The 15,593-nt window shown below is 34.4% G+C and overlaps 1 protein-coding gene and 1 pseudogene across 1 annotated transcript in view; both read left to right on the top strand.

The window, feature by feature from the left end:
• Positions 1–15,593, top strand: part of FAM227B (family with sequence similarity 227 member B) — a 194,747-nt gene that overhangs the window by 34,061 nt on the left and 145,093 nt on the right. Inside the window, exons 10-11 of the mRNA XM_047738854.1 lie at positions 491–617; positions 11,121–11,258. Of these exons, the coding sequence (XP_047594810.1) occupies positions 491–617; positions 11,121–11,258 (265 nt within the window). The remainder of the gene's footprint in view (positions 1–490; positions 618–11,120; positions 11,259–15,593) is intronic.
• Positions 3,820–4,000, top strand: LOC125105730 (uncharacterized; annotated as a pseudogene).

The following is a 15,593-nucleotide window of genomic DNA, read 5'->3' as shown; positions in this document are numbered from 1 at the left end:
GTATACCTTAAACTTACAGAGTTAATGCCAATTATAGTTTAGTTAAAAATGCATAAATATATTTTTTATTATAATAACCTATATGTGTCACTTTCTAAAGAGCATAACAATACCGAGGTAAATGAAATAATAATCATGAAACTTTATCTTAAAATATAACCATCAAGCCTAATCTTGTTACCTCATCCTTTACCCAAATTAAATTTTCTAAATGAAATAAATAATAAAACTTAAAATAGAATCATCAAACTTTATCTTACTGTTAACTTCATCTTTTTATCCAAATTAAATTTTCTAAAATGCCAACAAATAGCTAAACTGACTTTATTCCCAACTCTTCTTTGTTCATGTCCCTCAATTAGAGGTACAAAGAACTTATAAGTGGCCAAACACAAGCTATGAGAAAAAAGGGACATGTATATTTCACAAACTTAGTTTAATATACTACATAAAATATAAAATTATTCTAATATGACTTTATTTTGGGTAGGTGTATCCTGATTGTTTGTCACAGGCCATCTATGCAACATTCCAGGAAGCATTTCCAGAATCCAGTAATCTTTTTAATGATGAATTTAAAGAAGAACTAGGGAATAACATTTTTCTTTGGTTGTCAGGTATGAGTAAATCATTTACATATTGATCATTATTTTGATAACTAAAACTTTTTGTATACAGCATCTTGTTTACTCCAGCTAAAAAAAATTGGTAATTCTCTGCCTTATAAAACATGCCATATTGATGCCTATATATTTTTTTGAAAATTTATATGTGTAGAATTGTTGGATCACTATATTATACACCTGAAACTAATATTACACTGTATGTTAACTAACTGAAATTCAAGGGGCACCTGAGTGTCTCAGTGGGTTGAAGCCTCTGCCTTCAGCTCAGGTCATGGTCCTGGTCCTGCGATCAAGCCCCGCATCAGGCTCTCTTGGTACGCATTGATAAAAAGTTAAGTTGAAACACTAAGGCTACACGAGAGTCGCTATGATTTTTTTTAATCATGAATATATTTTTACAGATTTCTTTCCCATGCTTTTTTCTCATATTGCATACCTATCAAGAGTCAATGTTTCCTGAATCTATCCCCATAAATGACCTTTTTGACTTTTACTACATTTTATCTCTTACTTGTGACTGTTTTGCACTGGCTAGAGCACATGTTGAAAGAATTTTATAAGACATGTTTTTCTTATTTCTTGTTCTCTTGTTTCTTTCTTGAGGAAAGGTTTATATTGTAGATAAAATGCCAAATTCAGCATTTCTCCTCCTTAATGTATCAAAATTTCTTTTTCAGGATAAAGTAATCACTATTAGGTGATAAAGTAATTATCTCTATTAGGTAATTACTCATTGGCTTTATCTGTCCTGTACATTACATACTCAGTTCCATTACTTACATTATCAGTTGGCTTTCATTTTGTTTCATTTTTTCACCAACAAATTTTATTACCAGAATTTCTTATACACAGTAAGAAAACAGACACTAGAGACTCTATTAGTTTCCTCTTGCTGCTGTAACAAAATTAGCACTTAGCAGTTTAAAACAACACACTGTATTATCTTACACTCCTGGAAGTCAGAAATCCAAAATGAGTCTCACTAGGCTAAAATCAAGATTAGCAGAGCTGTGTTTCTTCTACAGGTTTTGTGGAAGAAATTTTTTTTGAAGCCTTTAGAAGCTGTATACAGTCTTTAATTCCATCGCCCTCTTCCATCTTCAAAGCTAGCAATGGCTCATTCAGCTTCAGATAAGAATAAAAAACAAAAACAAAAACAAAAAAAAACTAAAAGAAAAAAAAAACGACAAAATACTTTAACAAGCAAATGTGTCCACCAAAGTGAAGGTGAAGACTCCACACCCAAACTACCAGAACTCATACAGCAATTCAGTAATGTGGCAGGATACAAAATCAATGTACAGAAATCAGTTGCTTTCTTATACACTAACAATGAAAACATGAGAGGGAAATGAGAGAATCAGTCCCATTATAGCACCAAGAACCATAAGCTACCTGGGAATAAACCTAACCAACATTCATGAAAGAAATTGAAGAAGACACAAAAAGATGAAGGACCATTCCATGCTCATGGATTGGAAGAATAAACATTGTTAAAATGTCTATGCTGCCTAGAGAAATCTGTATATTTTCAATGCCATCCCAATCAAATTCCACTGGCATTTTCAAAGAGCTGGAACAAACAATCTTAAAATTTGTATGGAATCAGAAGAGATCCCAAATTGCTAAGGAAATGTTAAAAAGAAAAACAAAACCAGGGGCATCACGTTGCCTGATTTCAAGCTTTACTACAAAGCTGTGATCACCAAGGCAGCATGGTACCAGCACAAAAACAAACACATAGACCAGTGGAGTAGAGAGCCCAGATATGGACCCTCAAGTCTGTGGTCAAATAACCTTTAACAAAGCAGGAAAAAAATATACAGTGGAAAAAAGACACTCTTTTCAATAAATGGTGCTGGGAAAATTGGACAGCTATGTGTAGAAATTGGACAGCTATGTGTAGAAGAATGAAACTCGACCATTCTCTTATACCATACACAAAGATAAACTCAAATGGATTAAAAGACCTCAGTGTGAGGCAGGAATCCATCAGAATCCTAGAGGAGGACATAGGCAGTAACCTCTTCAACATTGGCCATAGAAACTTCTTTCATGATATGTCTCCAAAGACAAAGGAAACAAAAGCGAAAATGAACTTTTGGGACTTCATCAAGATCAAAACCTTCTGCACAGCAAAGGAAATAGTCAACAAAACAAAGAGGCAACCCACGGATTGGGAGAAGATATTCACAAATGATACTACAGACAAAGGGCTGATATCCAACATCTATAAAGAACTCCTCAAACTCAACACACACAAAACAGATAATCACTTCAAAAAATGGGGCAGAAGACATGAACAGAACCTTGTCCAAAGAAGACATACAAATGGCTAACAGACACATGAAAAATGTTCATCATCATTAGCCATCAGGGAGATTCAAATCAAAACCACATTGAGATAGCACCTTACACCATTTAGAATGGCAAAAATTAACAAGAGAGTAAACAATGAGTGTTGGAAAGGATGTGGAGAAAGGGGAACCCTCTTATGCTGTTGATGGGAATGCAAGTTGGTGCAGCCACTTTGAAAAACAGTATGGTGATTCCTTAAGAAATTAAAAATAGAGCTTCCCTATGATCCTGCAATTGCACTCCTGGGTATTTACCCCAAAGACACAGATGTAGTGAAAAGAAGGGCCACCTGTACTCCAATGTTCATAGCAGCAATGGCCAGAGTTGCCAAACTGTGGAAAGAACCAAGTTGCCCTTCAACGGACGAATGGATAAAGAAGATATGGTCCATATATACAATGGAGTATCATGCCTCCATCAGAAAGGATGAATACCCCAACTTTTGTATCAACATGGACAGGACTGGAGGAGATTATGCTGAGTGAAAGAGTCAGGCAGAAAGAGTCAATTATCATATGGTTTCACTTACTTGTGGAGCGTAAGGAATAACATGGAGGACACTGGGAGATGGAGAGGAGAAGTGAGTTGGGGGGAATCGGAGCGGGAGATAACCCATGAGAGACTGTGGACTCTGAGAAACAAACTGAGGTTTTGGAGGGAAGGGTGGTGGGGGGTTGGGTGAGCCTAGTGGTGGGTATTATGGAGGGCATTTATTGCATGGAGCACTGGGTGTGGTGCATAAACAATGAATTCTGGAACACTGAAAAGAAATAAAATAAAATAAAATGAAAAAGAAAAAAAAGATGACAGAATTTGTAAAATAAAAGGGGATATCAGCTTTGCGCAGTGGCAGTATCGTAGCCAATGAGGTTTATCCAAGGCGCGATTATTGCTAATAAAAGGGGATATTTAAAAAAAAAGTGAGGTGAGATATTTTCTCTAACAAACAAAAGCTAAGGAGTTCACCAGAACTGCCTTACAAGAAATACTGAAAGGCATTCTTCAAGCTGAAATGAAAGGACACTAATTAATAACAAAAAATTTTATAAAATATAAAACACACTGGCAAAGGTAAGCATGTAGTTAGATTCAGAATATTCTAATACTGTAGAATGGTAGTATGTTAACCACTTAATTCTAGTATGAAAGTTAAATGACAAAAATATTAAAAATATTGATAGCTATAATAATTTCTTCATGGAGATACAATATGAAAGGATGTAAACAGTGACACCAAAAACATAAAAGAGGGGGAGTAAAAGAGTAGTTTGGGTATGCAGTCAAAGTTAAATTATAAGCATAAAGTAGACTTATATGTTTTATGTAACCCTCACAGTAACCACAAAGCAAAACCTAAGCAAATTCATGAGAGATAAAGAGAGGGAAATCAAAGCAAGCCATTATGGAAAATCATCAATTCACAAAGGAAGGGAGCAAAGAGAAAGAAGGAAACAAAGCAGCCACAAAGATGCCATAAAACAATTAGACGACATCAGTAAATCCTTAACTATAATTACCCTAATCATATGATCCAATCAAAATACATAGAAATCAATAACAAGAAGAAAGTTAGAAAATCACAAATATGCACAAATTAAACAACACACTCCGGAACAATGAGTGGGTCAAAGAATCAATCAAAAGAAAATTTTAAAAATAAAACAAATGAAAATGGAAATACAACATATCCAAAACTATGGGATGCTGCCAAACCCATCTTAAAGAGGAAGTTTATAGTAATAATTACCTACATTAAGAAAAAAGAAAGACTTCAAACATACAGCCTAACTTTACACCTCAAGGAACTAGAAAAAGAAGTACAAACTGAACCCAAACTTAGCAGAAGGAAGGAAATAAGAAAGATCAGAGCATAAGTAAGTGAAATAGAGACCAGAAAGACAATAGAAAAAAAAATCAATGAAACTAACAGCTGTTTTTTTGAAATGTAAAATTGGCAAATGTTTAGCTAGAAGAAGAAAAAGAAGGATTCAAATAAATAAAAAGTGAAAGAGAATACATTACAACCGATACCACAGAAATACAAAGGATCCAAAGAGACCAATGTGAACTACTATATGCCAAAAAATTGGACAACCTAGAAGAAATGGATAAATTCCTAGAAACATAAAATTCCTCCAGGCTTAATCATGAAGAAATAGAAAAATAGTAACAGACCAATAATAGTAAGGAGAATAAATCAGTATTTAAAAAACCATCCAATAAAGTATAGCCTAGGACCATATGGTCCATTGGTGAATTATACCAAACATGTAAATAAGAATGTCAATCCTTCTCGAACTCTTCCAAAAAAAACCGAACTCCCAAACTCATTTTATGAGGCCAACTTTACCCTGATACTAAAGACAGATAAGGACACTACAAGACAACTACAGACCAATATCCCTAATGAATATAGATGCAAATATTCTCAATAAAATATTAGAAACCAAATTCAACAACACATTAAAAGGATCATAAACCAGGACCAAGCAGGATTTATCTCTAAGATGCTGGATGATTCCACATATGCAAATCAACAAATGTTATACACTACATTAATAAAATGAGGAGAAAAACCACATAATCATCTCAACAGATGCAGAAAAAAGCACTTGAGAAATTACAAATCCTTTCATGTCAAAAACACTCTACACATTGGGTATAGAGGGAACATACCTCAACATAATAAAGTCCATCTATGACAAGTCCGTAGCTAACATATTCAGTGGTGAAAGACTGAAAAGCTTTTCCTCTAAGATGAGGAACAAGACAAAGGTATCCATTCTTACCATTCCTATTTAAGAGAGTGTTGGAAGTTCTAGCCAAAGCAATCAGGAAAGGAGGGGGAAAAAAAAAAAAGCCCTAAGTAAAATGCATCCAAAAGAGAAAGATAGAAGAAAAATTTCCTTTTTTGTAGATGATATAATCTTCTACAGGCATACCTCATTTTATTGTGCTTCACAGATGTGGCATTTTTTTTTTTTAACAAATTGAAGGTTTATGGTAACCCTGCACATCAAGCAAGCTTGTCAGTGCCATTTTCCCTTTTGCTTACCTCATGTCTCCATGAGAATTTGGTAATTCTCACAAAATTTCAGACTTTCTCATTATTATATTTGGCATGGTGATCTGTGATTAGTGATTACAACTCACTGAAAGCTTAGGTAATAGCATTTTAACCAAAGTTTTTAAATTAAAGTGTGTATATTAAATTAGGCATAATGCTATATAATACACTTAATAGACTATAGCGTAGGGTGAACATGACTTTTATAGCCATTGGGAAACCAAAAATTCATTCAATTTGTTTTATTCTGATATTCACTTACTGCAGTGGTCTGGAGCTGAACACTCAATATCTCAGTTATGGCTTTGTATAGAAAACTTCAAGACTCCACCAAAAAACTGTTAGAACTAATCAGTGAATTCAGCAATGTTGCAGGGTACAAAATCACTATACAAAATCCGTTGCATTTCTTTATACTAACAACAAAATATCTGAAGTAGTAAAGAAAAAAATCCCATTCACAATAGCATAAATAACAATAAAGTACTTAGGAATAAATTCAGTCAAGGAGATTAAAGAGCTATACACTGAAAACTACAAGATTTTGATGAAAGAAATTGAAGAAGACACAAACAAATGGAAAGGTATCCTGTGTTCATGGATTGAAAGAATTGATTTTGTTAAAATGTCCATACTATGCAAAGCCATCCATAGATTCAGTATATTTCCTATCAAAATTCCAATGACATTCTTCACAGAAATAGAAAAAACAACCTTAAAATTTGTATGGAATCACAAAAGAACCTCTGGATATCCAAAGAAATCCAGAGAAATATCAAAGCTGAAAGCATTAGACTTCTTAATTTTAAATTACACTACAAAGCTCCAGTAATCAAAATGATATGGTACTTCCATAAAAATAGACATAGACCCATGGAATAGAATCCAGAGCCCAGAAATAAACCCTCACAAATACAGTCAATTAATACTCTCTTCCATAAATGGTGATGGTTAAACTGGATAACCACGTGTAGAAGAATGAAATTGGACTATTATTTATTTTTAAAGATTTTATTTATTTATTTGACAGAGATAACAAGTAGGCAGAGGCAGTCAGAGAGAGAGGAGGAAGCAGTCTCCCTGCTGAGCAGAGAGCCTGATGCAAAGCTTGATCCCAGGACCCTGAGATTGTGACCTAAGCCGAAGGCAGAGGCTTTAACCCACTGAGCCACCCGGTGCCCCGAAATTGGACTTTTTAATACCACTCACAAAAAATTAACTCCAGATTAAAGACTTAAAAATAAGAACTGAATGGCCAAACTATAAGAAAATATAGGGGAAAAATCCTTGATATCAATCTTAAAAATAATTTTTTTTGGCTATGACACCAGAAACACAAGCAACAAAAGGAGAAATTAATTAAGTGGGACTGCATCAAACTAAAAATCTTATGCAGAGTGAAGGAAAATATCAACAAAATTAAAAGGCAACTCATGGAATATATTTGCAAATCATATTCTGATATGATAAAGAGTTAATATCCAAAATATATAAAGAACTCATACAACTGACTAGCAAACAAACAAAAACAGACAAAAATTCAATTTAAAAATGAATAGAGGAACTGTACAGACACTTTTCCAAAGAAGACATAAAGATAGCCAACAGACACATGAAAAGATGCTAAACGTCACTAATCATCAGGGAACTGCAAATCAAAATCACAATGAGATCTCATCTCGCACCAATCAGAATGGCTCGTACCAAAAAGACAAGAAGTTAGTCTTGGCAAGGGTGTAAAGAATAGCGAACCCTTGTGCACTGTTGGTAAGAAAGTAAATTGGTGTTGTTATTAGAAAACAATAGAGAACCTTACACCAGTTAGAATGGCCAAATTAGCAACACAGGAAACAACATGTGTTGGAGAGGATGTGGAGAAAGGGAAAACCTCTTACACTGTTGGTGGGAATGCAAGTTGGTGCAGCCACTTTGGAGAACAGTGTGGAGATTCCTCAAGAAATTAAAAATAGAGCTTCCCTATGACCCTGCAATTGCACTCCTGGGTATTTACCCCAAAGATACAGATGTAGTGAAAAGAAGGGCCATCTGTACCCCGATGTTTATAGCAGCAATGGCCACGGTCGCCAAACTGTGGAAAGAACCAAGATGCCCTTCAACAGATGAATGGATAAGGAAGATGTGGTCCATATACACTATGGAGTATTATGCCTCCATCAGAAAGGATGAATACCCAACTTTTGTATCAACATGGACAGGACTGGAAGAGATTATGTTGAGTGAAATAAGTCGAGCAGAGAGAGTCAATCATCATATGGTTTCATTTATTTGTGGAGCATAACAAATAACATGGAGGACAAGGGGAGATGGAGAGGAGAAGGGAGTTGAGGGAAATTGGAATGGGAGGTGAACCATGAGAGACTATGGACTCTGAAAAACCACCTGAGTGTTTGAAGGGCGGGGGGGGGGGGGGTTGGGGGAACCAGGTGGTAGGTATTAGGGAGGGCAGGGATTGCATGGAGCACTGGGTGTGGTGCAAAAACAATGAATACTGTTACACTGAAAAGAAATAAAAAATTTTAAAAAAATTTTTTTAATTTTTAAAATTAATTTTTTTTAAATTTTAAGGAATGGCAAAAATAAAAGTCAACAGAGTATGAAAAAAAAAAAGAAAACAATAGAGAGGTTCCTAAAAATTTTAAATAGAGCTACCATGTAACAGAGCAATCCAATTTCTGGATATATATCCAAAAGAAATAAAACATACCAAAAGAGATATCTGTCCTCCCATGTTCATTTAGCCTTATTCACAACAGCCAGGATATGGAAACAATCTAGGTGTCTGTCAATGGATGAATGGATAAAGAAGATGGATCTATACAGACAATGGAATATTGTTTGGCCATAAGAGAGAAGGAAATTTTGCCATTTGCAACCATATGGATGAACCTTGAATGCCTTATGCTAAGTAAAACAAATCAGACAGAAACTTACAAATACTGATATCGCTTATATATTGCATCCAAAAAAGCCAAAGTCATAGAAACGGAAAAGAAATTGGTGGTTGGGGGCGCCTGGGTGGTTCAGTGGGTTAAGCCTCTGCCTTAGGCTCAGGTCATGATCTCAGTGTCCTGGGATCGAACCCCACATCGGGCTCTCTGCTCAGAAGAGAACCTGCTTCTCCTTCTCTACCTGCCTCTCTGTCTACTTGTGATTTCTCTCTCTGTCAAAAAAATAAAAAAAAATCTAAAAAAAAAAAAAAAAAAGAATTTGGTGGTTGCAGGGGATGGGGGAAATGGATAGATATTTATCAAAGTATACAAACTTCCAGTTATAAGATGAATAGGTCCTGGAGAAAATACATAGCATATTGATTGTAGTTGATAAACTGTATCATATACCTAAAAGTTACTAAGAGAATAGATTTTAAATATTCCCACCATAATAAAGAATGGCAATTATGTGACATGATGGAACTGTTAGCTAAGTCTATGGAGTGATCATTCCAATATATGTAAGTGTATCAAATCAATACAGTTACCAACATTTTTTGTCAATTATATTTCAATAAAACTGTAAAAATTGACATTAGAATAAGAAATTAAAAATCATCAAGGCTAAAGATGAAGAATGCCTTCCAAATGGCCAAATGGCCAACAGATACATGAGAAAATGTTCAACATCATTCATCATCAGAGAAATACAAATAAAAACTGATTTGAGCTGCCACCTCATACTGGTCAGAGTGGCTAAAATTAACAACTCAGGAAACAACAGATGTTGGTGAGGATGCAAAGAAAGGGGAACCCTCTTAGACTATTGGTGGGAATGCAAACTGGTACAGCCACTCTGGAAAACAGTATGGAGATTCCTCAAAAATTTCAAAATAGAGCTACTCTACCACCTGCAATCGCACTACTAGTTATTTATCCAAAGAATACAAACAGTGATTCAAAGGGGCACATGTACCCCAAGGTTTATAGCAGCAATGTCCACAATAGCCAAAATATGGAAAGAGCTCAGATGTCCATCAACAGATGATTAGATAAAGATGTGGTATACATATAGATGTATATACCATGTGTGTGTATGTGTGTATGCATATGCATATACATATATAGGAATATTACTCAGCCATCATAAAGAATGAAATCTTGCCATTTGCAATGTTGTGATGGAACTAAAGGGTATTATGCTCAGCAAAATAAATCAGTTGGAGAAAAACAAATGCCATATGGTTTCACTCATATATGGAATTTAAGAAATAAAACAGATGAATATAGGGGAAGGAAAGGAAAAATAAAATAAGATGAAATGAGAGAGGGAGGCAAACCATGAGAGTCTCTTCACTCTATGAAACAAACTGAGGGTTACTGGAAGGGAGGTGAGTGAGGAAGAGGTGATTGGGTGATGGCCATTAAGGAGGGCACTTGATATAATGAGAACTGGGTGTTATATGCAACTGGTGAATCACTAAATTCTACCCCTGAAATTAATAATAAAGTATTTTTAACTAAATTGAACTTAAATAAAATAATTTAATTTATTTTTGTTACTTTTTGGTTCCTACAATTGATTCATAAATATTACTTTAAAATGTTAGGAGACACAAACGAGGAATAACAATGATAGTCACCTATACTTGGAAGCAATCATGTTAACACTTAAGCTACAGCCACACATACACAATAGGTAAAAATTGTTCTTCAAAAAACCATATTACAAATGCCTTTCTATGTTAACAAATAGTTACAAGATAATTTTTAGTGGATACTTCATAATCCATTGTATAGATACAGTCTTTTTGGATATTTAGGTCCTTTCCAAGTTTTTTACAATAATTAACTTCCTCTTATATCCATCAGTGAACTTAGCTTATATCTATGAGTCAGAAGATGATATCAAGTTTTACCTCTTTTCTACTTTTCTACTATTTTACATAATAAGACATTAATATTTCTTATAGAATTTCTCTCATATGAAACTTGAGACTGACAATTTCCACAGGATTATTGTGAGGCTGAAACATGTAATACTCAAAAATGCTTTGAGAAATTAAAAGATATTTTCAAATGCTAATTTCCGGACTAAATTACATTTTATATTAACAGGTTTAAAACCTCAAAAAGGATTTTGGACTCACTGGAATCTAAAAGAGCTCACCACAACAACCATTCATGGTACTAAGAAAGCACCTTCAACATCTGTAAAGGACAGGATTAAAAAGAGTCAGACACGTATAACGGCTGGTAAGTAGGTTTATTGTTAACTGTGAGATGAAATAGCCAAATAAAGTATATTATGTTATGAATTTATCATAATTTCCTCATGATTAATTCTTTGGAGGGTCTTAAAATAACACTTGATTTGTAGATTGATGTTATAATAGTTTGAATATTGCTTCACATTGCTTCACATTTTAGTTTTTCATTATAAAAGTGTTATGTGCTTAATTACATCCTCCCATTTGCCTGTTATATTTTTATATTGATCTCTATCCTACAGTCTCATCAGTCCTAATAGCCTTTTTATAGATTTCTTAGGATTTTCTGCATGTAAAATCATGTCATCTGATATTAAAGAGCATTTTACTTCTTCATTTCCCATCTATATGCCTTGTCTATTTTACATGCCTATGACTAGGACCTCTAAGAAAATGTTAACTAAAAACAGTGAGCGTGGACATCCTTGCCTCATCCCTGACCTTAGAGGGGAAATGTTACATTATTTGCCTTTAAATAGATTTGGTCTGCCAAATACATGCCTTTTGTCAGGTTGAGGTAGTTCCATTCTCTTCTTGGCTTGCTGAGAATTTTTTTTTTAATGCATGGATAGATGTAGGATCTTAACAAATGCTTTTTAGCATCTATTGGGATGAACTTTTTTGTTTGTTTCAGTCTTATAATATAGTGAATTACAGGGATTGATTATCCAATGTTAACCCAACCCTGCATCTCTGGTATAAAACCCATTTGGCTATTGTGTTTTAACTTATTCATGTAACACTGGATTTAATTTGATAAAGTTTTGTTTTATTTTCTTGTATTATCCTGTCACATTTTAGTAATAAGTCTTATGTTCCATACTCTTCTCTTTTTAAAAAGAGATGGTGTAAAATTGGTATTTATTTTTCTTCCCATATATGGGAGAATTCACTAATGAAGCCATCAAGGAAGGCCTAGAATGTTTTCTGTGAGAAAGTTCTTAACAATAAATTCAGTTTCTCTAATAGGTGTAGGGCTATTCAGTTATCAGTTACTTCTTAAATGAACTTGGTTGTTTTGTGTGATTTTTTATTTTATTCCTTTAAATATTTTTGAGGTTTTTTTCTGGGATGCAATCCAATTACTTAGAAATACTTTGATCCATTTGAGCTTTCCTTTCAAGTTTCATTTGGTAGAACCAGCAACGTCTTTTGTTTAGGCCTAACTTGTTTCGCCTGATGAGGCAATACCCTTCTCAGTATTTTACCCCTTGCTCTGTATAGAAGGTTTTCTGTCCGACTGGCTAGAATACGAGCTTTGTGTGAGCCTCAAGCAGTGTTCTGCCTGCTCCTCCCTGTGGGTGGCTCTTTACCAACTTCAGGCAAACATTCAAGAATAACCCTCTGAGGATCTTTAGAATGCTCTCTTGTGTGCATCTGTCTCCTTATTATGCTGACCTACGAACTGTAGCTTGCCAACACCTTCCTGAATGCTAAATTTTACTTTCTCAACTCAGTGAAACTAGTGGATTCTGTTTGGATTCCCACTCCTCCATGAGTTTCTCTTTTCTTGGGGATTACTGACCTGTGCTGCCTATTGTCTAGCACACAAAAACCATTTTTTCATATATTTTGTCCAAATTTTTATGTGTTTAAGAAAGAAGAGTAAACTTGGGCCTTATTACTCCATAGTAACTAGAAGTGGAAGCAATTATATGTATTTTTAAAAGATTAAGAGAAGACTTAAAATAGTCTTCTATATTGATTCTTCCTGGCACTTCATTCCTTGCTATAAATTTGAGTTCCTTGTGTTATTTCCCTTCAGCCTGAGCAAGTGCCTTTTGGCAGTTTTCATAGTTCAATTCTTCTAGCAATGAATTTCCTTCTTTACTTATCTAAAAACGGTGTTCATTTTGCCTCTATTTCTGAAGGATATTTTTACTGGGTATAGAGTTCTGGATTCATTTTTCTTTCGCCTTTTAGCAACATATTGTTCTGTTGTGTTCTGGTTTCTATTATTTCTAGTGAAAAGTCAGACATTATTCTTACTATTATTTCACCATGTCTAGGGTCAGAAACTTCTCCTGTCAAGGGCCAAAGAAGTCAATATTTTAGGTTTTGTTAGAAACATATCAGGTATTTTTTTTTACAACTCTTTAAAACCCTTCTTTAGGTTCCAAGTGATATGAAAAATAGGCCATGGACTGGATTGGACCTGCAGGGTGTAGTTTGTTGATTCCTACTCCATTCAGTATGCGTTTTCTCTTCTATCTACTGTTAAGATTTTTCTTTTTGTTCTTAGTGTTCAGAAATGTGTCCATGATGTGCTGACATACTGTTCTTTGTCTTCATCATACTTGGCCTCATTAATTTTCTTAAAATTGTGATTTGATGTTTCTCACCAAATTTGGGAAAGTTTTTTGCCATTATTTTTCAAGTAAATTCTGTTCTATTTCTCTTCTCTGGGATTCCAGTTTACCACATATTATATTACTTAATGTCCACAGTTCACTAGGACTGTGTCATTTTTTTTCAACCTTTTCTTTCTAAGTTTTATAGATTTTGTATTTCCATTTATTTCATTTTAAGTTCACTGACTCTTATATGGTCTATGATCTACTCTTAATGCCAATAAATGAATATTTAATTTCATATATTGTACTTTTCAGTTAAGGATTCCTATTTAGTCCATTTTTTATTTTTTTATTTTTTTTAAAGATTTTATTTTATCTATTTGGCAGACAGAGATCAGAAGTAGGCAGAGAGGCAGGCAGAGAGAGAAGAGGAAGCAGGCTCCCTGCCGAGCAGAGAGCCCGATGCAGGGGTCGATCCCAGGACCCTGGGACCATGACTTGAGCCAAAGGCAGAGGCCCCAACCTACTGAGCCACCCAGGCACCCCTAGTCCATTTTTTAGTAGTTTCTGTTTCTCTTCTGAGTTTCCCTTCATTATGACCACATTTTCTTTTAAGTCCTCAAACATATTTAAAGTAAGTGCTTTTAAGCTCTTGGCTGGTAATACCAATACTTGGATAAGTATGAGATTGATTTCTATGCCCATCTTTTTCTTGACTGAATCACAGTTTCTTGTCTCTTTTCATGTCTAGTAACTTTTTATGTAATCTTGGGATTTTAAATGAAACTTTGAGGATATTCTGCATTCTGTTAACCTCCACTAAACAATCTTAATTTTGTTCAAGTAAGTTACTTTGGCTGTATTCAAAGTCCAAATGCTTTGTGTTCTGTGATGGTCAGCCACTTAAATCTCTACTTAGGACTTTTAGCCATCCAGCTATTCCTTTCTACCCATCCCTCTAAAGTTCCCTCTTTCTACCCTGAGTAATTCAGACATCACCCAAGGGTTTGGAGAGAGCTTATAATATTTAGATTCTGGGTTTCCCCTTCTGCAGCCCCTTTATTTCCAGGATTTCTAGAACTACCTCATTTTTCAGCACTCTGGCAGTCCCAAATACCATTCTCTGACTCATTAAACCAATAATATTTCAACTTTATATTTGAATTCCATCCATTTACATACTATGATGACTAACTAGTACCATCAGCCAAAAAGCTACTACTGCCTGAACACAAATTGCATGCACTGGATTTTCCCTCTTATAAGGCTCAGCTCCCCTTCAATTTCTATCTACTTTTAGTCATTCTCTGGTATCCCCAAATTGTTGTGTTTTTAAAAAATATTTTCAAGAATTTATAACTTTTTTCTTTGGGAAAGTCAGATTGATATAAGGTAAACATTTTACTTAAATATTAACTTTATTTTACAATTTAAATATCAAATTTTTAAGTCACTTTTTCCCTAAAGACTGTATGTTGCTTCATTATCTTCTCTTAATTAGTCTAGCAGAGAAGTCTAAAGACAACTATTTTATTTTTTCTTTATGGTTAATTTATGGATTTTTTTTTTTTTTTACTTTTCTGTTTAGTTGTTTCCAAGATTTTTTAAATTGTCTTTAAAATTGGAGAATGTCACTGGAATGTGTCTTGATATTAATGACAATCTTCCTAGATTTTTCCTAGTGATAATTTAATTATAATTCTTGCATTTCCCTAAGCTCCATTGAGACCTAGTAAAGGTCTTAGCCAAATATTTCAAGTGAGACAGAAACTGACATGGCGAGACTAATGAGGGAGGGAGAGTACCTCTGTTTCAGACATTTAAAAAATTTCATTCTATCATTGGAGAGTATCCTCCTAACACTGAGGAAATAAAATCTCTAGAGAAAGGTTTTCACATGGTATGCTATAACTGATGAACTGCTGCGGCAGAAAAACTGAATTGTTATAGGGATCAATGAAAAAAAATAAGAAAAAGGCCACTGAAGTTTGTTCACTTGGTAAATGTTGTGTAAACCAAGAACAAAT

The sequence above is a fragment of the Lutra lutra genome, chromosome 7 (assembly GCF_902655055.1).
Source record: "Lutra lutra chromosome 7, mLutLut1.2, whole genome shotgun sequence".
Lineage (NCBI taxonomy): Eukaryota > Metazoa > Chordata > Mammalia > Carnivora > Mustelidae > Lutra > Lutra lutra.
This window is presented reverse-complemented; position numbering and strand designations above follow the sequence as displayed.